This window comes from Megalops cyprinoides, chromosome 10 (assembly GCF_013368585.1).
Source record: "Megalops cyprinoides isolate fMegCyp1 chromosome 10, fMegCyp1.pri, whole genome shotgun sequence".
Taxonomy (NCBI): Eukaryota; Metazoa; Chordata; class Actinopteri; order Elopiformes; family Megalopidae; genus Megalops; species Megalops cyprinoides.
This window is the reverse complement of record NC_050592.1, coordinates 60,194-85,434: the sequence shown is the minus strand read 5'-3', so window position 1 is coordinate 85,434 and position 25,241 is coordinate 60,194. Positions and strand designations below refer to the sequence as shown.

At 42.1% G+C, this 25,241-nt stretch overlaps 1 protein-coding gene across 2 annotated transcripts; it reads right to left on the bottom strand.

Annotated features, from left to right (window-relative positions):
• Positions 1–688: 688 nt before the first annotated feature.
• hpn (hepsin) lies at positions 689–23,946 on the bottom strand. 2 transcript variants are annotated; one of them, XM_036538725.1, is made up of 13 exons: positions 23,561–23,946; positions 22,989–23,096; positions 16,190–16,288; positions 15,487–15,528; positions 15,221–15,350; positions 12,433–12,552; positions 11,810–11,850; positions 9,592–9,757; positions 9,224–9,420; positions 7,694–7,789; positions 7,414–7,556; positions 7,131–7,295; positions 689–6,748 (listed from the first exon to the last, which is right to left on the bottom strand). In XM_036538725.1, the coding sequence occupies exons 2-13, from the start codon at positions 23,005–23,007 to the stop codon at positions 6,704–6,706; spliced, it is 1,263 nt and encodes a 420-aa protein (XP_036394618.1). In that variant the 5' UTR covers positions 23,008–23,096; positions 23,561–23,946; the 3' UTR covers positions 689–6,703. The 2 variants fall into 2 exon arrangements, with proteins under 2 accessions (XP_036394618.1, XP_036394619.1); XM_036538726.1 differs by lacking the exon at positions 22,989–23,096.
• Positions 23,947–25,241: the final 1,295 nt, after the last annotated feature.

Here is a 25,241-nt window from a genome sequence, read left to right as displayed (position 1 = left end):
TTTTATTAGTGTTTAAATGACTGAAATGTTAATCCTGTTTTTTACTTATGTCTTTATTTTACCAATGCCTTTATTCTGCATGTTCCTGTGATTTTTTTATTAATTTACTGTTTCTTATTACTGTGTTTTATCATTTGTTTATTTGTATTTTTTCCTCCCCTGTGTGCACTTTGGGCTGCAAAACTATGCATGAAAGGCACAATATAAATAATGTGTATTATTATTGCTTAGTAATGTATATCTTACTAAGGCAGAGAATTAGTACTCATGGGCTTCCCCACAGAATCAGCTCGAAATGGCTTTGCGTTGTGACTTTGCTATGGACATACAAAGAGAAAATGCCAGACTTTCAGACTTTGGTTTGAAAGGTGTGTCAGATGCACACACCCACGCATCAGGGCTACAGGACCACAGATAGGCCAGCCCTGGGCTTAACATGACCAAATGATGGATTATAAACTAAAACTGTGATCTGAACCAAATTCAAAATTAAATTTTAATATTTACTGTTTGATGTATTTTGAAGTTTCACACTTCCATGACAAAAGACATCAGACCTGAAGTTAAGAAAAATGGTGACTTGGATAAACAATTGTTAAAATGAAATCTTTATTGCAGGAAAATACTCAATTTTCTCACACATTTTTTCAACTGAACAGAATAAAGATTATAACTCATTATTAATAATTATGATGCATGTGCCAGTCCTAAGTATTTAATAATCATTTTGTGAGGACAGAAAATATACAAACATTCACAAAAGTTTAAGTTCATCACTGAGACAAGACTAAATGAAACAAAATTGTGCGAAGTGCAAGCAGCTTAAAAGTCGTGTCCAAAATCATTTCTAGACAAACCGTGGATGTCTGACACAGAGCAAACAAGTCGTGCTGAAATCCAGCATAAGATATACATGCGGACATATAAGACAGTTCCATTGTACTTGATAAAGCAGCCATGTTGCACATGTACATGTTGTCATTTTAAAGCAAAGGGAACGACTCTACATGAGCACAGCTCCTCGCCTCTTCCACCAGCTAGAGCAGAGGCAACTTGAGACACATTGCTTGCTGACTTCTAACATGCAGTCATGGTAACAGACAACCTCTCACTCAATTAATGCATCCCATAATTGTCTACCTTGGTTAGCTGATGCCCCAGCCAGGTCGGCTCTACAGTGTGCTCCATGCGGTGTCATATATCAGTCCCACTACAACTGCAGTTCCTTTGTATTTCTCAAAATCGGTTTAAAACCAATCCGAACTCATTGGATAATTCTATGTCTTCTTTGTCTTCTTTGGTATTGCACGAGAAGAAGCAGGAGGACAAAATCATGACAGACTTAATCAGGCCATAAAATAAGTGAGCCAAGAAATCCTCTTCCACATACTTAATATGCATAAGCATAAAGGCCTTTAGTACAGCCTTCATGTAATAAGTCAGAAATACTGATTCATCTATATCAAGGCTTCTCAAAGTTTTGGTGATAGTGATCTAAATTGGGGAAAATAGCATTCATGATCAAAATCCATACATTTTATTTACTATACATTCTTAATGTCACATGTACTCCCATTCAGACAGAAAAAAGGACACTCTTAAACCTGGAGCTGACATTACTTAAATAAATGAAGTTCCAAACAAGGATTTGGGAAGAGAATTTTCAGACAATCTCTGTGCAATTTACCAAATCTATACAAAATAAATCCCATCCACATTTATAAAAATCACACTTACCACCTTGTTTCTGCATCAGCTGTTCACAACATCCCTCCTGCACCCCATCTCTCCCTTGACCCTCTGTATGACGTCCACAAGGGGGTCAACAACCTCGGCCTGCGGCCAGATGCGATCCCTTCTTCCCTTCTTCTAGTCATTTGTAAGTGCTGCTTAACCACATCACCCACAACCTTCACCGTTACTGTATGGAAGTTCACATGTACTGAATTCACAATTTAAGCAGCTAAAATATTCGCAGAAAGGAAAGTAATGCTGAACCTGAATACTGGATTTGAATAATACACATAACCCCCATGGGAAAAAATGCCTTCACATCACATCACAGCCTCTTCTCCCATTGAAAACAGAAAAAAATATATCTGCTTTCCCAACATACTGACACTAATCATGACTACTGGCATGCCCAAAGAGCAAATAAAAAAATATGAAATGACAGTAAAAATGACAGATCTCTGTTTTTCACACTGACCTGAAACTGACTACTTTCACTACTTAACATTATCACATATTTCTGAGCACATATTTAAAAATTTGCAACAACATAGATCTCAATTTCAACCAGATTCTGCTCTCCTGCCATATGCCCATGTTAAACTGATCCAGTCAGAAAATCAACACCAAAGACTAGCTAGGTAAATAAGAATATAAAATGGAAGTCCATTAGCTAGCTAGTCCCTGACTGAAGCCAGGATGGCAGCTGATATTTGGTTGCTAGGCAGCAGTAATTGTTTATAAAGGGACCTTAAAGGCACAGTGAGAGGTGTAACTGAATGTCTGCTTTAGCGCCTGGGCTGTGGGGGCCACAGCTGGCTGACAGGCCACAGTTTGGCAACCCCTGATCTGTAATGTTTGTAGATTGCATTCTTCATTGAAAGTATTTGTGCCTTATTTATGCCACAGATGTCTCCTGTTTTGTCAAAAAGGTCAAAAATAATAAATCAAAAATAAAATGTTTTACATATTTAAATTATTTGAAGAGCTTTCCTCTTGTAAAATTAAAAACATCTTAAACTATCATACTAAAGGAATTATGGAACTTACGCTGATATACTAATATGAGCTAGTAAAGAAATTAAGCCAAGCTGACCATGTCAAGACTAGTTTGTTCTTTTTTTTACAATATCCACAGCTGGTTGAGAATTTAGAACACCATATAGCTGTCATAAAACAACTGAAAGAAACAACATGACTAAAGCAGGCCTCAGGTCTTTTTTAGCAGAGCATCTTGACCTTCACCATTGGAATGCAGTGGAACACTAGTACTTTTGTAAATAATTTTTTTTTTTTGATGTTCTAGAATTCTATAGTAGGCAAATAACTGGCATAGATGCCATGGGCTTTGGCGCAGGAGAGGAATATTTACCTTTCTATTCAAGAGCAGGTGACGTGGATGTGTAATTCAATTCGTTAATCCCATTAAAAAGGTAAAACCCTCAGGAACATTTTTAGCTGAGACTAGAGACATTAGGTATTGTGATTCTCTTTTCATAACATGTATTTGATACCAGTCTTGTTACTTGGGATGTGCCACTTAGTCAGAAAATATAAATATTGATATGACTACAACTATCATTAGACTATTTTGGGAAAAATCCATAGCTGGAAAAAAACATGAACATTTGATTCTGAGAAACCACTTAAATATGTGATTCACTCATAATTCCATTTTAACTGGACAGAATTATTGACAATCAATTCATGAACACTGTGACTACATATCTCTGTACTGCATATCTATGCACACACACCTCAGTGACACACCATTCCACCATGACCATGTGACTGCACCACAGCCTCATCATTAATCAAAAATTCCTTCCCAGCTACACATTTGATTTTAATTTTCTATATATCGTACTGAATCAACTCTATTTCATTTGAAACAAAGTACTGTGCTGGTTGCTTTATATGGGTAGCTTGAAAGCTGAATTGGGGCATTTCAGCTGAGCTCACAGCAGTAGGGAGAGAGTGACCTGGTAAGAGTGCCTACAGCTTGCGGTTTCCCCAGGTGGAAGGGAACTGACTGGCTGACTGCGTGGGCACACACTGTGACGAGGAAAACTAGTCATTTGACTTGCGAACCTGGTTTTCTTTCTAGCTAGCTAGCTAGCTGTATACCTTACATTCAATTTGGCTCAGCCGTTAATACTTCTGAAACAAGTGTGCATATTTATGAGGTTATTTACAGTCAAATAACATCTCTGACAGGGAAAATAGTTCAGCTTATACACAATTATTTTGTGCTTTCCACTCATGTAGGTTAACAGCTACATGAAATAGCCTGTACAGAATGTACAGAATTTCCTTGTTAATATTATAGGCAATTGCCACCTTCTGACTCCTGATTTGTTTTGTAAAGAAGATATTTGAACTTGAGGAGAGAAATCCGCATGCCTCCAGTTGTCTGGAGATGAGTAGATACTGGTGTTTTTTTTATAACTTATAAAGTGTTATTAGCCAAAGAGAAGAACCCAAAGGTTGGACACACTCCTACTGTAAAAAAAAAAAGGAAAATAAAAAATGACAGCTGACCTTTGTCTAGTTAGTTGTTTTTCAGTGTCTGGGTCAGGACCCACAGGTGGGTCTCAGATTGTAGCCACAGGAAGCAGTTATTTACAGCACACAGTGAGTAACCTGTTCTGTTCAACATTAAGGTTTTTTAGGTTTTTAAGGTAAGGCAGAGTGTTAGCTCGCTATCTGACTAATTTACTGGCATGTAGCAAATATTAGCAATGGAGGTGATTTTTGCTAGCTAGTTATTGTTTTAGACAGCTAGTTTTACATGTTGTAAATACAGTGCGGCAGAGATGAAATTGATGTTAGGACTAATTTCCTAATTTTCCAGTTATAATACATGGCTAGCTATTTTACCCAGCTGAGCTAACAAAGATATACTATGGTGCTACCTTTAAAACTCAATGTCAAAAATGAGTCCTGCAATGCAACAGTAGATGTCACTGCTGTTCGACTGCTTGATTAAAATTGTCACTTAATGCTACTTCATGACCATTAACAGAGGGGGTTTTCATGTGCAATCCAGTAGTGAAATTCACAGTCCAGTTTGGATCATGACCCAGTGCTTGAGAAACGTGACAATATTCTGGGTAAGAGCACAAAGCCGATCCCAGCCCAAACTATGAAAGTTGCAAAGTGACCCGCCTCCTTCCTTTTCCCACAAACACACATAAACTGCTGATATGCTTGCCTGACAGTGGGCACACACAAACCATGGATTTTGTGAACTGCCATGCTGAATTTGCTCTGAATATGGTATGTCACCGGCCGGTGACTTTGTTTGATAATAGCCTACTAATGATAACAACACTAGGCCTATTGCACTTAGAGAAAATGGATTGTCATTTTAAAAATATGGGTTGCGTGAAAAAAGTCTGAAAAATCACTGGTCTAGCAGAAACAAATTCAGAGTATTTTCTTATCTTACCATTAGGGAAACCATTGTGCAACAGATCAATTCATAGTATATTCATGAGAAAGAGACAAACAAAAAACCTACTGACAATTATACAGAAATGAATGTATTTTGTGCTCATCTGGGTTTTTGATCCAACCACAGCTACATACAGTTTGAGATGCTACAGACTCCAGATGTGGTCAGAGAGAGGTCAGCACATCCATACCTGCTGCCTTTCTGGGGCAGAGCTTTGTGTTTACAGGGTGGTGCTGTATTATGGCTCATGAAGCCAAGTGTAGCACAGTGTTAATAAAATGTTATTTTGATTTGCACTCATTTTTGCTGTACATCCCATCAATGTCCTGCTGGAAACTCTATGAGGCCTAAGTCCTACAGTCAGTGTGGCCACAATGCATTTTGTCCTTGAATTTAAACAATAATATGAATATTCATTTTCCGTTCTCCATTATGTTTCTTCCCCTTCTTTACCAAATTTGGAATCATGATTGTACACTAGTCTGTTTGCACACTTGCAGAAGCTGAGCCAAGTGCAGCTGGTGAGCTGTTGGCCCCATGGCAGAGACACATCACTGTCTGCTGACACAACCCAGGCTGTGAGGCTGACGAAAACCTTGCTTTCTGTTACACAGCATTATAAGTTTACTGTTCACTAATACAAACATACCACCCTTTTTTATTTTTATTATTGGAAGCTGTCACTAAAGTGCTTTGTGGTTAGACTGACTGTTAGATGAGTGTCTCTCTTTTGCTACTTCCTCAAAGATCTGTAGAAGCTGTTTTTGTATTTTCAAAACTTTACATGAAATAATTCAATATTAATGCACAGGTGCATATCATGTTAATAACACTGTCATCTTATAGATGATTAGATTTAATGCAGAATACATCTATTTAAAATACCATAAGGAATTAAGACACCATGGACTTTCAGCAAGTCTTTCCTTACCATCTCATTCTTTGTACCAGTTCTGCCTTTCCATGTTGCCAGACTGAAGCCTGCTAGTCCAAATTCTGCCCCAAATTACAAATAACTGTTTGATTATGCACCAAATATCATAGGAAATTCTGTTTCCTTTCTATAGAGTTTGTTACTGTACAGTTTTACGTTCCACATAAAATCAGTGTGAGTGAGAGCAAGGCCTAAACTCTGAAAAGGACCAAACCAGCACACAGCTGGGGTCTCATTTCAGAAACCACTAACAATAAAATAGGACATATTCATTCCCCAATCTGCAACTGCTACATCCTTAAAAAGAACACAGAATAAAATATTTAAGAAGTTCTGTTGATTAAAAAAAATGCTATTGGCAGTGAGACATGTACATCAGAACAGGTTGGCAGTTAACAGAAACCTAAATGTTTCTTTTTGTGTAAAAAATCATTGTGGTATAATGTGCATGTTTCCCCTGGCAGATCCCTCTAAGTGCATTGAGCCTCACAGGGGAGATGCAGGATGTCTCGGCTCCGGGGGATGAAAGCAAAGAGGCCTTTCTGTCACATCCCTGTGGCAGCAAAGGGGCCGTCAGGTCTTCATGTGCGGGACATTTTGTGTACACCTGGAACATTCTCAAAGGACTGTGGAGGACAGAGAGAGAGGAGATCAGAGAGGTAGTGTTGTAGATTACTACGTCCATCTATAGTGGCCACTGGGTTTTTCAAAATCAGCTCCTGAAAGCTGCAGGGTGGTTTGGTGTCCTTCCACCAACATTCGTATTTGACCGTGAAACTAAATTTTGCTACTGAGAAAATGGAGATTCAGCAGTGACCATGAGGCCCTTATTTCACTTTCAGAAGTTTCAGGTATTATTTTCCATATCTGGTATCCAAACAAAACATTTACATTTGGCGCTCACAAACTGTAACTTTATGCTGAGTCTGATTTTCTGTTTTCTCTGTAGCTGTAACTGGAGCAGGACAGACGTGCGGTGAGACAGTGTTGGGGTGTGGTCCTGCTCACCCGCATGGCGGCGCTGATCCAGGGCAGGAAGCGGGACACCTTGGTGTACACCCCCGGCTTCCGGGCCATGGCACAGCCAGTGCCCCAGCTGACCACACCCAGCAGCCGGTAGCGCCGGGCCTTCGACAGCGTGTCCTCCGACACAAATGGACCCCCGCTGTCCCCCTGAGACATGCAGACACACACAGCCGTGAGACACAGGAGAAACAGTCCGCATCAGCCATGGAGGAAGACTGTTCTTTGAGCAATGAAACTAGAGCAGTATCAGGGTGATGTGATTTACCTGGCACGCATCAATGCCTCCTTTCTCATACCCTGCACAGAACATGCTGGTGGTGATCTGGTTGTCGTAGTATTCAGGGGCATTGCAGACAGCATCACTGATGATGGGAACATTTGCTTCTTGCAGCACATCGGGAGGCTGGCCTGAGGCAGGTGCGTTAACATTATGGTTCCTTTGTTAGACTGTAGATCAACATTACTTCTGTCCTCTCTTTAATAATTCACTACATGATCTTCATTGTTTCCATTTACTGCATGTATTCACATGTGAGCCTGCTCACCGTAGTATTCGGTGTTCCCCCACCCCGTCACTGTGCCCATCTTCCCCTCCACCAGCCGCTGGCCGTAGGTGGGCAGGCACACGGGCTGGATGTAGTCTGCTTGACAGGAAGAGAGAATGCGCCTCATGCAGAGACTGAAGGGGTCACTGCTCTTCCGTTCTAGCTCCCGAATCCTCACAATTCAGGTGCAGTTACCTATCATTTACATTCACTTTTAAAAGGTTTTTGAATTATTTGACAGCATTTGACTGCAGCGATAGCAGGAATGGAAACAGAGAGAGCACCATCAAAGCTCAAGAAATTTACAGTAACTTTTTAGCCGCCTGACATTTACACAGAGCTCAATTTCCCACTTTCTCAAATTATGAAAAGTTCATACAACAATAATGAATAAGATAAACAGCAATAATGCAAATATGTTGATAATGTTAGAGTCCATAGTTACGCTAATAATGCTCACACTCAGCATACACTCACCTCTCTGTTATTTGGGGTAATGGCCCAAACCCTTGCATAACACAAATCACATTATTTTTACCATAAACTTGCCAGGAAACACTTTAGTCTTGAAGGTTTCAATATTCCATTGAGTTTAAGAATTAGGATCAGGCTCTGAGCTGGAAAGCTCTATAGTATAATACAATGTAAGCAGCACAGTTGTCTAGGATGCTGCAAGACTTAGGTGTGAATCTGGGGATGCTTATGCCCCAGCTGAATTTGCAGATTAGGTTCTAATGTTTAAGGTTTTAAGGTTCAAAGTTCAAAAGTAAAAAAGTAGGAAGGTGGCTTTCTGTTTTTATGTACTGAAAATATGGAACACATTACCTCAAGAAATTAGGCAGGCTTACTCTGTGAACACTTTTCTACAGAAGTATCTAGAGATATATATTTCTTCTGTGGTATTTTATTAGGACTGTGTTATCTGTGTTATCTTAATTTGTGTTCAAATTAACTGCTAGCAGCTAGCATCCTGTAAAAAGCCAAGATGTTGTAATCTACGGCTTTAGTATTGTTACAGCATTAGTGCCACTGTGTGGAGAGCAGCTGTAACAACACCTGAAGTAAATGGCACTGACGTTTATATTTTTTGTTTAACAGACACTGTTATCCAGACCCACTTACACCACTTACTATTTTTACATGCTTTACATTTATACTACGAGCCCTGTTCCTCCGGGTTACAGGCCCTGCACCTCCGGGTTACGAGCCCTGCTCCTCCGGGTTACGAGCCCTGCTCCTCCGGGTTACGAGCCCTGCTCCTCCGGGTTACGAGCCCTGCTCCTTTGGGTTACAGGCCCTGCACCTCCGGGTTACGAGCCCTGCTCCTCCGGGTTACGAGCCCTGCTCCTCCGGGTTACGAGCCCTGCTCCTCCGGGTTACGAGCCCTGCTCCTTTGGGTTACGAGCCCTGCTCCTCCGGGTTATGAGCCCTGCTTCTTACCACTATGTCACACTGCTGCCCTATTAGTGTTGCTGCTAGTCACATCGGTGAGGATTTTTGCACTTCTACCTCCCAGCAGGGCTGACTCACCTGTGAACTGCAGCGGGGTGGTGAGGGCCAGGATGGCAATGTCACGGCTGTTGTCATCGATGTTGGGGTCCACAAAGGGCAGGTAGCTGCTGTGGAAGACTACAGTCCTAACTTCAGCCACATGCACGCTTTTGTGAGTGGCTGTTCTGTAAATGGACCCCAGGAGCACCCGCCAGCGACTCAGATGATGGTATCTCCTGGAGCAGGACATTCATACAGTATAGTGAGTGAGTTTCTGTATTGATAATGAGACAACTGCATTCCTAAGAATGCAAATTCAATTTCTCTTCATTGCAAGAATCATATCAGTCCTCTGCTTTGTTTGAAGGTTTGAAATAACATTCCTGATTCTTTATGAGGAAACTCACTCAGGGAAGCAGTGGGCAGCACTGACGATCCAGCGGTCTGAGATGATGGAGCCGCCACACTGATGCGCTCCATCGTACTGCAGACTGACCTGCCACGGCCAGCGACCAAGCCTGGACTCCTCGCCCCCCACGATTCTGTCCTCCGTCAGACTGCGACGCCCACAGTCTGCAGGGACAGCCAAGGAAGAAAAGTAGCAAAGAAATGGTTATTGCACTGAGAGAGGGAGAATGACAGGGAGCAGAGTGACAGGGAGAAACACTGAGGGGACAGAGAGAGATGGGAGGAGGACAGGTAGGGGACAGGGAGAGAGATGGGAAGGGACAGAGAGAGATGGGAGGAGACAGAGAGAGAGATGGGAGGGGACAGGGAGAGATGGGAGGAGACAGAGAGAGAGATGGGAGGGGACAGGGAGAGATGGGAGGAGACAGGGAGAGATGGGAAGGGACAGAGAGAGAGATGGGAGGGGACAGGGAGAGATGGGAGGAGACAGAGAGAGAGATGGGAGGGGACAGGGAGAGAGATGGGAAGGGACAGAGAGAGATGGAAGGAGACAGAGAGAGAGATGGGAGGAGACAGAGAGATGGGAGGAGACAGAGAGAGATGGGAAGGGACAGGGAGAGATGGGAGGAGACAGAGAAAGATGGGAGGGGACAGGGAGAGAGATGGGAAGGGACAGAGAGAGATGGGAGGAGACAGAGAGAGATGGGAGGGGACAGAGAGAGATGGGAGGGGACAGAGAGAGATGGGAGGGGACAGAGAGAGATGGGAGGGGACAGGGAGAGATGGGAGGAGACAGAGAGAGAAATGGGAGGGGACAGAGAGAGAAATGGGAGGGGACAGGGAGAGATGGGAGGAGACAGAGAGAGAGATGGGAGGGGACAGGGAGAGATGGGAGGAGACAGAGAGAGATGGGAGGGGACAGGGAGAGATGGGAGGAGACAGAGAGATGGGAGGAGACAGAGAGAGATGGGAGGGGACAGAGAGAGATGGGAGGAGACAGAGAGAGAGATGGGAGGGGACAGAGAGAGAGATGGGAGGGGACAGAGAGAGAGATGGGAGGGGACAGAGAGAGATGGGAGGAGACAGAGAGAGGTGGGAGGGGACAGAGAGAGATGGGAGGAGACAGAGAGATGGGAGGAGACAGAGAGAGATGGGAAGGGACAGAGAGAGATGGGAAGGGACAGAGAGAGAGATGAGAGGAGACAGAGAGAGATGGGAAGGGACAGGGAGAGATGGGAGGGGACAGAGAGAGATGGGAGGAGACAGAGAGAGATGGGAGGAGACAGAGAGATGGGAGGAGACAGAGAGAGATGGGAAGGGACAGAGAGAGATGGGAAGGGACAGAGAGAGAGATGAGAGGAGACAGAGAGATGGGAGGAGACAGAGAGAGATGGGAAGGGACAGGGAGAGATGGGAGGAGACAGAGAGAGATGGGAGGAGACAGAGAGATGGGAGGAGACAGAGAGAGATGGGAAGGGACAGAGAGAGATGGGAAGGGACAGAGAGAGAGATGAGAGGAGACAGAGAGATGGGAGGAGACAGAGAGATGGGAGGAGACAGGGAGAGAGATGGGAAGGGACAGGGAGAGATGGGAGGGGACAGAGAGAGATGGGAGGAGACAGAGAGAGAGATGGGAAGGGACAGGGAGAGATGGGAGGGGACAGAGAGAGAGATGGGAGGAGACAGAGAGAGATGGGAAGGGACAGGGAGAGATGGGAGGGGACAGAGAGAGATGGGAGGAGACAGAGAGAGAGATGGGAGGAGACAGAGAGATGGGAGGAGACAGAGAGAGATGGGAGGGGACAGAGAGGGATGGGAGGGGACAGGGAGAGAGATGGGAGGAGACAGGGAGAGAGATGGGAGGGGACAGGGAGAGAAATGGGAGGAGACAGAGAGAGATGGGAGGGGACAGAGAGGGAGATGGGAGGGGACAGAGAGGGAGATGGGAGGGGACAGAGAGGGAGATGGGAGGGGACAGGGAGAGAGATGGGAGGGGACAGGGAGAGATGGGAGGGGACAGAGAGAGATGGGAGGGGACAGGGAGAGAGATGGGAGGGGACAGGGAGAGAGATGGGAGGAGACAGGGAGAGAGATGGGAGGGGACAGGGAGAGATGGGAGGGGACAGGGAGAGATGGGAGGGGACAAAGAGAGAGAGGGGGGTGAACAAGCGGAAGCACTGAACCATTGGCTGAGCAAATAATCTCTATTCAACTCACCTTGACAGAGCACTTTCAGTACCTCTCCACTTTCACATGAGCTGTAGAGCAAAGTAGGAGAAAAAAAATCTTCACTAACCAGTGGATGCTGGTCCACTGCTCCTGTTACTACATGAAGTTTAACGTGGAGAAAAGTGGACAACCAAAGGCAATCCAGACAGGCACAGAACAAGGGTTCCAATGCACCATAAGTTGTGAAAACCTTTCATTTTATATTTTCAAAAACACTCTTATCCAGAGTGATTCCCTAGGAGTGAGTTCAAGCACATCTAATAAAGTGGCATAAAATATGGCACTCCTGTTAGTATTGAAACATATGTCAGCCCCTAACAGTGCTAAGATAACTAGTGCACAAGTGCAATGGAAGCCATATTACTTTTTGCACCGCATCACACCTAACAGAAAACGTAAAATTTGCCCTACAGTAAAACTTCAATTTACTCTGCTGTAAAACTACACAAAAAAGGAATGAGACTTCATGCTTGGGTGGGGGAGCCAAGGTGCAGTCTCTAGAAGTCGGCCTACTGTGACGAATATTGACAGCAGGCTCCAATCAATGACATCCCCTCTACCAGACCACATCTTTTTATTAAACTGCATACAATTCCAGTCAAACAGCCTACCAGGGAGAGAGGAACTCCTTTATCTTCTTCCCAAACACTAACTCCTTGGCATCCACACAGAAGAAATCCTCAGCGTCCTTGCTGCCATCAGGAATTGTGGACACAGAATAGTTCAGTGCCCTGCACAAGAGATGGAGATTTACTACAATCAGTGGCGAATTGTCAGGGCCTTCAAGGTATTCAGAGAAGGCCCTGGAATCCCCAAATGAAAAAATAAAAAACATATCTGATTAATTCTATAAATAAAATTTATAGAATTAATTTAAATAAAATAAATAAAAAACATCTCGTGTAGCTTATCTGTAATATTGCAGTGTTACGCTGACTTGTTTCTGGTGTTTTCTGTCCTTGCACTGTGCATTTGAGTGGTTTTGTGTTGGAAAAAATGCAACCAATCAGATATTTTTCTATGGAGTCTCTGAGGAGAATATCCTCCATCCAGGGTATTCTATATCCTTGATAGAATGCCCTGACCATTAAACGGAATGAGAGCGTACATTTGGACTATTTGATCAACCCATCATATTTGGATTTGTAGCCAATGAACATATTCTTTCAGATTTTCCCACAGCTCCAGGGTATTCTAGAAGACCTGCTCACTCACTCAGAGTCTCAGACACGAGACCTAGCTTAGTGCTAACTAGCGATTGATAGCCCACGTTGAAAATGGCAACAGGTGGAGATGATATTGACGCAGCAGGTGGAGATGATAGTGTCGCGGATTTATTATCAGTGCCCTTTTCAAGACCGTTCACGAACATCTTGAGCTCAATCAATCTGCAAAAGCAGGCTATGTTCGCCATTTTCAGGCTAGCAACTGGGAGTGATACACTTGGCTTACAGGCTCAGTTCGACACAAGAGGCTCTACTGCTGGGAGTGCTTGTTGTTTGGGACCGACAAGGGTGCGTGAATCTTAGCTGTTTAACTAAGGCTACACAAAAACACCAAAACACAGCAGGTCATCTTAACCCTTTCGCACGTAACTTACTTTATGCTATGTAGCGCGCATGTTATGTTACATGGTTTGTTATGTTTTCTTTAGTATTATTAAGCCTCTCATAGTTTTCACCACCGCATTTGCTACATTTTTTAATGTTAAATCACTGTTTCCTCAAAGATAAAATTAGCTAGAATTTTTCCGATGTCGTGGTCTAATCACACCGTTTTTAGCATACACACTAAACCGCAAATCACATCAGTGTGATTGTACGTGTGAAAGGGTTGAGGCAACGATCAGTTTTATGACCGGGTTATTGAGAAATTCATCCAAAAGGACAGGAGGATGGATTTCGTCTTCAAGCGAACATCATTGGTGAGTGAAACTGAATTTTTATTGCTGCTTTTGCTACAGTCTTGCATCTCGTTGAACTAGTTGTATTTTGTTCCCATACACTTGTTGAATAATTGCTAACTAGTAGTGAACTTGGAAATACGACCATATTGGCAATGTTGCCTATATCAGATCACACATAAAGTGACTGCCTCTGTGATGTCCGATGGTGTGTGTGTGTGTATGTATATATGCGTAAGTAGAACAATGCAATTTTCAAAGATGGAGCAGTAAAATTATATTTTGCCTAAAGCAGAAAAACGGCCAGGGACACCCCATATTATTCATTAGTGAGGTACAGAAGGCCCAGTTCTGATAGGCACGGTTCGCCACTCACTACAATTTACAATACTATAATTTGTCTGATCTCATCAGACAATCCAACAGTCTTTGTTAATGCCTTGCAATGGAGAAATTTCTCCATTATAAGGCACTAACAAAGGGTAAAACAAAGAACAATTCACAAAACCACACACTATCGTAACAAACACATGCTACTGTGTCGCTGCTATGTATCAGTGCTATGTCGGTGCTGTCCTATGTTGACGTTTTGTGTTAGTGCTATACATTGGTGCTGGTATATGCGAGTGTTGTGTGTCAGTGTTATACTGGTGCTGTGTGTCAGTGCTGTGTGTGTATTATTACTGAGGGTCATTGTTGCGGTGTGTCAGTGCTGTGTGTGTATTATTACTGAGGATCATTGCTGCAGTGTGTCAGTGCTGTGTGTGTATTATTACTGAGGATCATTGCTGCGGTGTATCAGTGCTGTGTGTGTATTATTGCTGGGGGTCAGTGCTGCGGTGTGTCAGTGCTGTGTGTGTATTATTGCTGGGGGTCAGTGCTGCGGCGTGTCAGTGCTGTGTGTGTATTATTGCTGGGGGTCAGTGCTGCGGTGTGCCAGTGCTGTGTGTGTATTATTGCTGGGGGTCAGTGCTGCGGTGTGCCAGTGCTGTGTGTGTATTATTGCTGGGGGTCAGTGCTGCGGTGTGCCAGTGCTGTGTGTGTATTATTGCTGGGGGTCAGTGCTGCGGTGTATCAGTGCTGTGTGTGTATTATTGCTGGGGGTCAGTGCTGCGGTGTGTCAGTGCTGTGTGTGTATTATTGCTGGGGGTCAGTGCTGCGGTGTGCCAGTGCTGTGTGTGTATTATTGCTGGGGGTCAGTGCGGTGTGTCAGTGCTGTGTGTGTATTATTGCTGGGGGTCAGTGCTGCGGTGTGCCAGTGCTGTGTGTGTATTATTGCTGGGGGTCAGTGCTGCGGTGTATCAGTGCTGTGTGTGTATTATTGCTGGGGGTCAGTGCTGCGGTGTGTCAGTGCTGTGTGTGTATTATTGCTGGGGGTCAGTGCTGCGGTGTGCCAGTGCTGTGTGTGTATTATTGCTGGGGGTCAGTGCGGTGTGTCAGTGCTGTGTGTCGGTATGTGTTTTGCTGCTGTATTCTGGTGCTACTTTGGGTTTTACCTGACAAATCCCATCTCCTCGCAGCTGATGCTGGCCAGAATCTGGTTGGAGCTGGAGGAACAGACATACCTCCACCTGCCTAGGGTGTGGTCGAACACACTGAGCAGGAGATTAGCAGACTTAACCTGGACTGGGGGAGTACAGAGGGAACCAACATGTCTGAGGGATATCTCTCAGTGCCCTCCAATATGCCAATATACTTGAGCCTACAATTATCTAACGACGAGTACAAAGTAAACAAGACACAAAACATCATATTCACTTACCCTCATATAATCCTGTGTCTTCTGCCTTGCTCAGAAATGTTACTAAGGGAAAAATACAACATTTCAACACCTTGAATGTGAAATGTGAAACAAAGCACTGCATCCAAATAAATACAAAAGTTTATCCAACAGCCGGTTCCATTTTAATGATTCCATACCCTACCACTGCAAACTCATTCCGAGTTTGGCCACTTCTAGCTTTAAACTTGTGCTTGCACACAGGGCTTTAAGAATTCAGCAGAGATGCTTCTAACTCTCCCTCTTTTCCACGGTACGAACAAACTAGGTGATTATTCCACTTAAATGATCCTTAATCAACTCTGTCATTAACTTTGCTTTGCACTGAATTTGTTTACTGTGATGTCACAGTAAACGCACTGCACTGCATTTTCAGCGGGCAGTGAGGATGCTGATCGTGATGATTCTGATGGGCTCCCAGCATTCCCTCAGTGTCACCCTCCTGCCTCTTCCTGCTGTGAGACCATTCAGATCATGTAGCTTTGGAGCACTGTCTAACCAAAGCTCTGGATATTGTTGTGTGGAGACAGTACATTAACACCGTTTACACATCTAAATGTGTAATCTAAATTTCTTAATTAAAATCTAAATTTGCAATAGATTTTATCCAACAATTCACCTGCAGACATCATAAATTCATGGAAGGATATTAACATTACTGTCTATCTATGTTTAGGCTACTTACCCACAGCCCAGGCAGCCACTCCAATCCCCCCGAGGAGCAGCACAGTCAGAAAGATGGCCGCCAGTCGGCAGGGGGTCAGGAACACCATCCCAGGATTTCCTATAGGAAAGAGCAACGTACACATCAGACCCTAACAACCATGACTTCCTGTCACCTTTTCATGGGAGCATTTACACCAGTTGGGGGGAAGCACTAATTCACTGATAGAATGATCTGTGAAATCAGACAGTCAATGGCAGGACCCTGTCCCCTCAGGACTGTGTAGGTAGCAAATGAGCCAGATCAATAGTTCAAAGTCTGTCAATTTTCCACAGAGCTAAAGCAAACTTTGGTGATTTCACTGCCATCTTCAGCCTCCACAAACTCATTTTGTCCCAAAGAATAACCAGAGCGGTATGGATAAGCAGGCAGCTTCAGAAATCCTCGCTGTTGGGAGTAAATATATTGTTCTATAACAGGCTCAGCAGATGTTGGACAAAATATAAAACATTGTGTTTCATAAACACCTTTTCCTTAGCAAGTTTTCTTCCATTTAAAAATTCAAAATAACCAAGCAAAAGGAGGAGCAATAGCTATCTTTTCTATTTTAGATCACACATTGATGAAGGAACAAAACAACCGTAAGTTACACTAATTTCTCAACTCCCATCCCACCCACAATTTCATCAACACTTAAAATCAACCTGACCAGATCAAAATCGGCGGATCTTTACTGACAGTGAATGTGCCAGTGAATTCTAAATCTTGACGTCATAGGATTTCTACCCAGATGTTAACCTAAGCTATGAAATGGTAAGCTGCAATGGGTTGTGTACAGTGTGAAGAGTGGGGCAAAGCATGTGCAATCCTTCCATACACACGCATACCCACCATGACTATTGTTCATACTACAAGTCCCACGGTACACCGGGGCAAACACCACTGGAGGATAGGCACATCCTCCTGATGATATCTGAGAAACCAATACACATCCACTTGAATCCCAGGGTGTTGAGAGTGGAGCGACAAGGGGACCCTGGCCAACCTACCCAGCATCAGTGAGGGCTCCCTGTCAGTGTCTGCAAATGATACGGCTGCTTTCAAACCCCTGCCAAGGGTTCAAACTGCTCTTGAAATAAACACATTTACTGTCTAAGCCACTTAACTGACTGTACAGAAAGACCTCTGCAACCTGTATCTGCAGAAGGACAGAACTACAATAGCAGGTAGAAATATGAATTCACTCATTCATTTACAGGACAAAACCAATGATAGTGTGGACTCTTTAATGGGTACTGAAAGCTGTATGTACTCATAGCTGAACACATATAGAAGTGTACACCCACAGTTGCACAGACATCCTCAGTCACACAAGCTGTGGGAGACATACCATGCCAGCTGCTTGTTGAACTTAATGAAACGGCTGTTCCACAGTGGAACTCAGTTTGAACATTAACCCAGGAGCCCGTCCGAGCTGGGAAACACAGGCCGGCTGTCTGGGACCGTTACAGAGACCGTGCCACCTAACCCGTGACCGTGTGCAAACAAACAAGCTGTATGTCTAAAGGGCCAGGATAGGTCTTTTCACTGGCAATAGCAGCACATTATCTACCTTTATTAAAACAAATTAAAGCTGACCTCCTCTTTGTTTTGTATGATTTCAAATAATTTACAGATATATTTCTAAAGCTATCCTTATCACTTTACTCAAGAAAGCGAACTCCAAAAATGAAAACGAACATGTCTAATCATTATCATAAAAACATCTCTACATCTCATTTCACACTGCAAAAGAAAGAAGCAGCATTCTGATGCAGGCTGCCAACACGGCGACTGGAATTCACAGAGGAAGCCGGGGCCATCCAGCAGCCAGTGGGTGCCGACCAGCAGAGGAAACAGGAATGACTTATTATGCCTCTAATCACCTGTCTGGAAATGTGAAGAGTGAAAAAAGACACCCCCCCGCCCCTTTTCTGGGGTCAGTACCAGGCTGGAAGGGGTAACTGAACAATACAGGGAGCATGGGGGGAGGGGTGCTGGTAGGGATCACTTTTTCTCCATTAGACCAAAAGCTGTTGAGCACAAATCAGGAGTTTATACATCTTACCTTACTCCCTATTCATATTGATGAAGTGTCCTCCACAACAAACCCACATTAAAGAGTAATCCTAACCCAATGAACCAGAGTATCCTTTCAGCAGAACATAGAACAAAAGCTTAGAATACAAGTTCTTTTTCAGTGACACAAGCAATATAAAGAATTTCCAGATTCTTTATTTTTCAGACATGCCTAAAACCATTAACATGCATAATACTTCATGTAGCATGCTGGACTTGTTTCAAGCAAAAGGAATGACCAATAATATCAAGATCATATGCCAGAAAAGCTGTAATTCTAAAAACAGGTATGGCCAAACATTCTGAGTCCTTTTCAGCTTTTGATACCTCCTTCACTGCAAAGGCATGTCAGTTCTTAAAAACACAATTTGTATATTCATAAAAACTGAAAACAGTTTGGATCACACTCTGAACACTCTCCATACATTATAGGTGAGCAACATCAATAGTACAACCCTAAAGAGCACAGAGCAACATTAAAGGCTAAGACATGAGGGGCTAGAGTGTGAACATCAGTTTAGGATGAAAAAGGACTGATCCCAGAGCATAATGCAAGCTCTCCTGAGGAATGAGTCAAAACGGCTGATCTGAGGAAAAGACATTTTTACTAAACATACTAGCCACAATCACACCCTCACCAACAGGAACCCTGATTAATGTGTTTTTGTTCCTCCTGAGGGCCCTTATGCGTAACAACATGGGAGGGAGAAACTGGCAGAATATTTATGGAGCCGGACCTTTTCAGCTGCTGTCTTCCTTTGGCCATTTCCAGCTCACCTTTCGCTCAATAGCAGATAATTCCCAGAAGCCATGTGGTGCCCCTGCATGCACCAGTGTTCCTGGAGTCGGCTACCGCAGAACAAACGGTCCTATTGTTTTACTGGAGCTGCACTGAGACAAACCTGAGATTCACTGAAAGACAAATTAGCTTCTTGAGAAGCCATGTCCGAGGGCCAATTTGGCCCACTCAGTCCCCCACCCCCCACCCAAAAGAGAATTCATATATGATCATTCTGTTCAGACAGTCTCCTCATACCATTAGATCAGGGAAGAAACCAAACTACTGCTGCTATTAGAAGAATATTACTTCATGTTAACTTGAAATACAATGGTGACAAATCTAGGAATGTAAGTTTAAATTAACAGGGTTCACTCATCTTAGAAAATTTTGACATGTGACTTTACAGTGGTGAGTACTCATTACACTCTGCTGAGGTGAGTACTCATTACACTCTGCAGAGGTGAGTCCAATTACATTATGTTTAATTGACTGACCTGTGCCAGATTAATCAGCAATACATGCCTTGGTTAACTGTGACATATTCTCACACAATGAATGACAATGCTGACCACATGAGAGCATCTCAGCATGAAATGACACTGTTAAATAGCAACGATCAAACAATGTTGCTATTACCTGAAATATTTGAAATAACCATACATAATCTATCTTCATTCTTTACACCAATTATGGGGAAAAAAAAACTAGTGGCATAATAATGAAACTGAAAAAAATCATGAATCTGATCAACAGCATCTCATGTGACAGAAAAACACATGAGATGCATCAATGTTCATCGGTCTGCAGTGTAGCTCTACAGGGGATGAAACTATAAACAGTCTTGCAAATTTTAAGGAGATCATTTGGAGGAACACAATAATTTACAGCCATCACCTTGACTATCAATTCCATGATCACTACCTCACACTCATAAATACATAAAAAATATATCATGCTCACTTATTAAAATAAAATTACAAGATCTGACCCTGATTGAAAAGTACAGTCATAGAGGGCCACAGGTGAAAGAAAACACATGAGAGATAATTTTAGTCAAAATTTCTATGTTATTTACAATAACTCTTTATGTACATATTCCTACTGACAGTGTATACAGGGCTTATTTAATTAGTTCTCTGTATATGAAACATGCCAGGGCTATTGTTTTCTGTAAGAATTATTTTTTAACTTTCCTGAACAAATAAATCAGTATTCCTCCAGTAGCTTTGAAACTGCTTGGGCATCTCTTTAAGTTGAATGCATTTTACTGGTAATTCTTTCATTCTTTTACTGGTAATTTTTCTTGTAATGCTTACATAGTGGGGCTTACATTATATACATGCCAATATTCCGCCCAAAACTGACAAACTTGTTGCCACTGTCAAAGGTTTTAAAGGCTGTCCAAACAGAAAAAGATACAATGAGCCATTCGGAATGCATAACTTTTCATTGAACATGTATACATGGTCTTGATTTTAATTTATGGCTGTGTTATCTGCTAAAGAAGACTGACTGACATGTGACAGTATCAATGGACATGAACATCACTGGCTGTCTTCATGCCTCTCTGCATAATTTGGAGTAATGAAATGAGCAGCTGAGGTGACCGCAGCACAGCAATGGGATAATTGTTCAACAAGTGGCTTGAAAGTGAGGATACATCGACCTGCTGGAACTGGAGAACTAAAACACATGTAAGAAAACAGGCCAGGGAAAACTCCAGGCTTAGGTTGCACTAGCCCACTTTTTTGTAAAGATGGATTTCTCTAAAAGTAACATTACCCAATGGTTTGTCTTCAACTGTATAAACAAAATCTTAGCTTTGTCACTGAAGCTAAAATAACCAACTAACAACTATCAACAGACACAAAAATCCACACTCAGGGTGTGACCAAGACTTTGCTAGTCTCTCCAGAATCCACTTACATTGCAAGCTGGGCATTTTCATTTCTTCATTGTGTCAGAACAAACATTTAAAAATAAGCCCATTACCTAAGTAATTCAACTTCTTTTTATTTTAAAACTCTAGCCCTCAATTAACAAACATTTTAGCCATGTGCATGCTCCCAGCGGATGCTCTTAGCCTGTGCGTATACAAATATAGTATATATAAATATAGTATAACTGAACACAACTGAAGTCGTGTTGTTACAATACTACTGTCTCCCTACTACTATACACAAGTGCTTCAGTGAAAGTATAAAATAAAATGCTGTAAATATACTAATCAGCAGGTGAAGCAGCAAGCCAGAGCCTCTGACATTATGACATTAAGGATGTTAGATCTCTGTGAGGGCAGCATTTGGGTTTATAGGGCCAAGGTGCAGTATAAGGAAGCAGGTTTTCAGTCTACAGCAAACAACCAGTGATGCTGTTGTTCTGATTGCCCCCATCATGACTAGTTACTAGCCAGCCAGCTACTGCTGCTTGTCCAGAAACTTACTGCTGCTTCAGCCTACTGTCCCACCTTCTGTGACCCCAAAACCACTTCATAATCAAACTCCACTACACATTCACACATCACAGCCATCCAACCATTCTTGCATGTCTCACTAACCAGCTAGACCAAAGGCAAACAGCAAACCTTCCCCTGCTAGCAGGCTTGCTATCTAATAGGCAGGAACACACTGGCTATGTTTGCTGGCTGGCAATGTTCATATATTAAGCTGTTAAATGTTGTCAGTCAGTGAGTTAGCAAACTGTCTACTTTGAAAAAAGTATCTTGAATTAAAATATTGCTCAGAAGAAACAATGGCAGGTTTGTCCCATTGTAAGGGGCTACATATCTAATGTCAACTTCTGCCAATAGGATCCGCCTCCTGAGCTTCCCAAAGAGTCACACATCCCAGGTGGGTGAAAAGATATGTTTTGGTGCACAATAATACCTTAAAATGCAACTTAATTACAATAACTTACATGTTTAACTATCACCTAGAATAACCAGCAGCCTTTCCCCAGTTAGACTAACTTGTTGGAGTTGGCTGGCTTTACAGTGTAGCTACATTTATTTACCAGGATTGTTGACCTGAGCCTGACCTGATGCCCTCTACCCTTGTGTCTATGAAATACCCAAAAAAAGCCCCAAAACAGAACCCCTTAACTGGAACACCCCTATTTTGAAAACCAAAACACACTGTAACCTGAAAGAAAGTCACAATTTGACATGGAAATCAAGACGTTGTCTAGAAGAACTCAAAAATTTATTTTGCAAAGGAGATAACATAAGGTAAAACCAATAGTAAAACCTGCTTTAAACTGCAATGTCAAGATAAAGTATGTATAGCTATGATCCACAGGGCAGTATGTTTCAAACATAGAATCATATCTCTGTCTTCCTAAGGGAAATTAGTTATGTTATTACTCAGGCTGAATGAACCCCAGAGCCACTGTAAAACTGCATTTTAATTATTATTAAATTTTACAGATCCTTATGGGTCTCATCAGTTTAAAAATCTGATCCTAGTCACAGCCCACAGAAATACTATTTCTGCTCAACAGAATTGTACTCCCTACGATTACCATTTACCCACAATTTATAACCATCAGCAGATCAAATTAATTGCAAATAAATAAAAATTATTTATATTTGATAAAGCTAATACTATTGGGTAATTTGGGGGTAAACAAGACTTAGCTTTCTCTGAACAGCAAAGGTTCCTTTAATTGTACATCCAACCACTTCATCTGAATCTGAGGAATGCTAGATAAGTGTACACATGGATATATTAGCTTCCTACAACAGTCCATAGATATTCCACAAAAAATCCCTGTCCTCAGACAAGAGAACACACGTAATACATGATACATCAGGTATGCTGCAACTGCTTCTATTAATCTTTAACATCTGACTCATCTATCTGATACCTGAAAGATATTTTAAAAAGCCCACTCTAGAATGCACATGGATCATGGATCACTCACCATGTTTTTTCTCTGTCATCTCTCAAATAACAAAGAACTTAAGGCTCAACTTCACTGAAAATCTTGTCCAATAATTGAAATGTTGTTTGGCCTGTTGATGTTATAAACCTGTTAAAGTCAAAAAGATATAAAAATGTAAAATAACCACAGGTGTGGGCAAAGATGGGTTAAACAAGTTAAATAAACCAAAGTGCAAAGCAAGTTGTTTTGAGCACATCTGTCAAATAGGGCAACTAGCAAACACAAATGAGGAGAAATAATTCAAATTAATTACAAATTTATGGATATAATACAATAAATAACAAATAACACGACTTTTGTGGTTATGGGTAACTGTTACTGAGAAAATATATTTATGAACAACAGTTTTACAAAGACTAAACATTTTAAAGCCGTTATCACAATTACCACTAACAGGATGCCACATTAACTTCTTTTATTTGTTAATAACTACTAAAAACTAAGAGTCATAACAAACGATTCGATCATTCCTTCTCCCATTTAGCGACCAGCCTTTACTGTGTATTCGATACTGTAACTACTTCGCTGCAGTTGCACATTCTTTGACTTACCTTTGGTGGTATTTTTCGGGACAGGTGGTGCGGTAAATTGTCAGAATTTGTCACAGTTGGGGAGACGTGAAAAAGAAAAACTTTTGGGTATCGACGTTTCTCTTTGAGTTGCGACCACAATGGACTCTTACGCTTATACGTGCGTAAATACTCTGCACGGTACTCCAACGATCCTCTCTTTTTCGTCGACAGGTGGACGGTAATGGAAAACAGTTATTTTCTTTCTCTCCTTTTTCCCGTCTTACTTCGTTCGACCAAGACCATCTCCTTCCGGTTAATATAAACAGCTGACATACGAGCTTCCAGGAGAGCACTTTAACTCTGCTTGTATGTTGTTCAGTTTAGCGGAACATTCTACCCGACTCTGACCTACCAAACTACGTAAAGTGCTCGTTTCTTCCAAAGCGCATCGAGGTGCAAGAGAAATGCATTCGACGTCATCAGACCACCGCCACTTGGTGGACAGGTGGTATGCCCAAAACCTGCCCGCCCTTCTCCCAAGAGGATAAAGGGAAATACCGATTTCTATATGACAAATTACTTTAATTTTTAAATTGTCGATTAAAAGTTGAGTTAACAGGGACACAAAGTCCAGTTTCAGAGGACAATTGGAAAGTCAGTGCTGCCTAAAAGAACTCAAAGGACTGTTAATTTTTTTCCAGTTTCCGATCTAGTTTTTCTTCAACAGGAAATTGACTGCTATTGATCGATAAAAAAAATTATTTGACAAAATTTGGTCTAAAAGGTTTATTTCTGCACACCCAAGAAACCAAAAATCCAAAAACAAAAGATTTTGTTTGAGACTAGACACACATTTTATGAAGTTCATCATCTATCAGGTCTGTTACACAGCACTGGCTATACTCAGCACTGAGAGCACTGTAACTATCGTATCTCTTTGCACTACATGTACAGTTGTTTGCTCGTTTGTTTTTTTTTATTGTTTACTACTATATTATACATTATAGTATATTATATTTATGGTGTATGTTTATCTGTACTTCGCCTGTCTTTCTGCTGCTGTTAATACCAAAATTTCCCCGCCTGGGGATCAATAAAGTGTTATCTTAATTTTCCTGCTGGCTATAAAGTGTTATCTTATCTTAATTTTCCTGGCTGGCTATAAAGTTTTTTGTGCAACAGTTTCTTCCACATGCTGTTTTTACTTGACTGGAATTCCTGCATTGTGGACACGAATGCTGAGGCTTTTGCAGCCATTTCGAGACCATGCTTTTGAACTGACATCCGATGCACTTTCCAGGGGTTGTTTTGGGTCACTGGGCTGTGCAGTCATACCCTGTTAGCATGATGATAGACCATTCCTCAGCACAGACTGAAACTGGTTATGTGATTCCAGAGTGCTGTCACTCCCAGATATGTAATAATAATAATAACTTTATTTATGAAACACTTTTCATGCATGTCAAAGTTCTTTCTGGTGAAAAAACTGAATTTACAACAGCAGATGGCACAGAGAAAAAAGAGAACACAATAAGAAATAAAACAGACAATGGTAAAATAACAGATGGCAAGTACATGCAGTTGTAAAATCAGCAGATGGACACATTTAAGGGGCAAAGTGAAGATGAAATTAGACCAGAGGTTGGCATTCTGGCACTTTCTGTGATTGTACTGTCGAGCTTATGTGCCAGCACAGAGAAAAATCAGTCACCTTTTCTTT

Coding starts and splice junctions, on each gene's coding strand:
- hpn (XM_036538725.1), bottom strand. Junction 9,758..11,809: donor ACTGAAAGTGCTCTGTCAAG/GTGAGTTGAATA, acceptor CTGTCCCTGCAG/ACTGTGGGCGTCGCAGTCTG. Junction 7,296..7,413: donor GAGGCATTGATGCGTGCCAG/GTAAATCACATC, acceptor TGCATGTCTCAG/GGGGACAGCGGGGGTCCATT.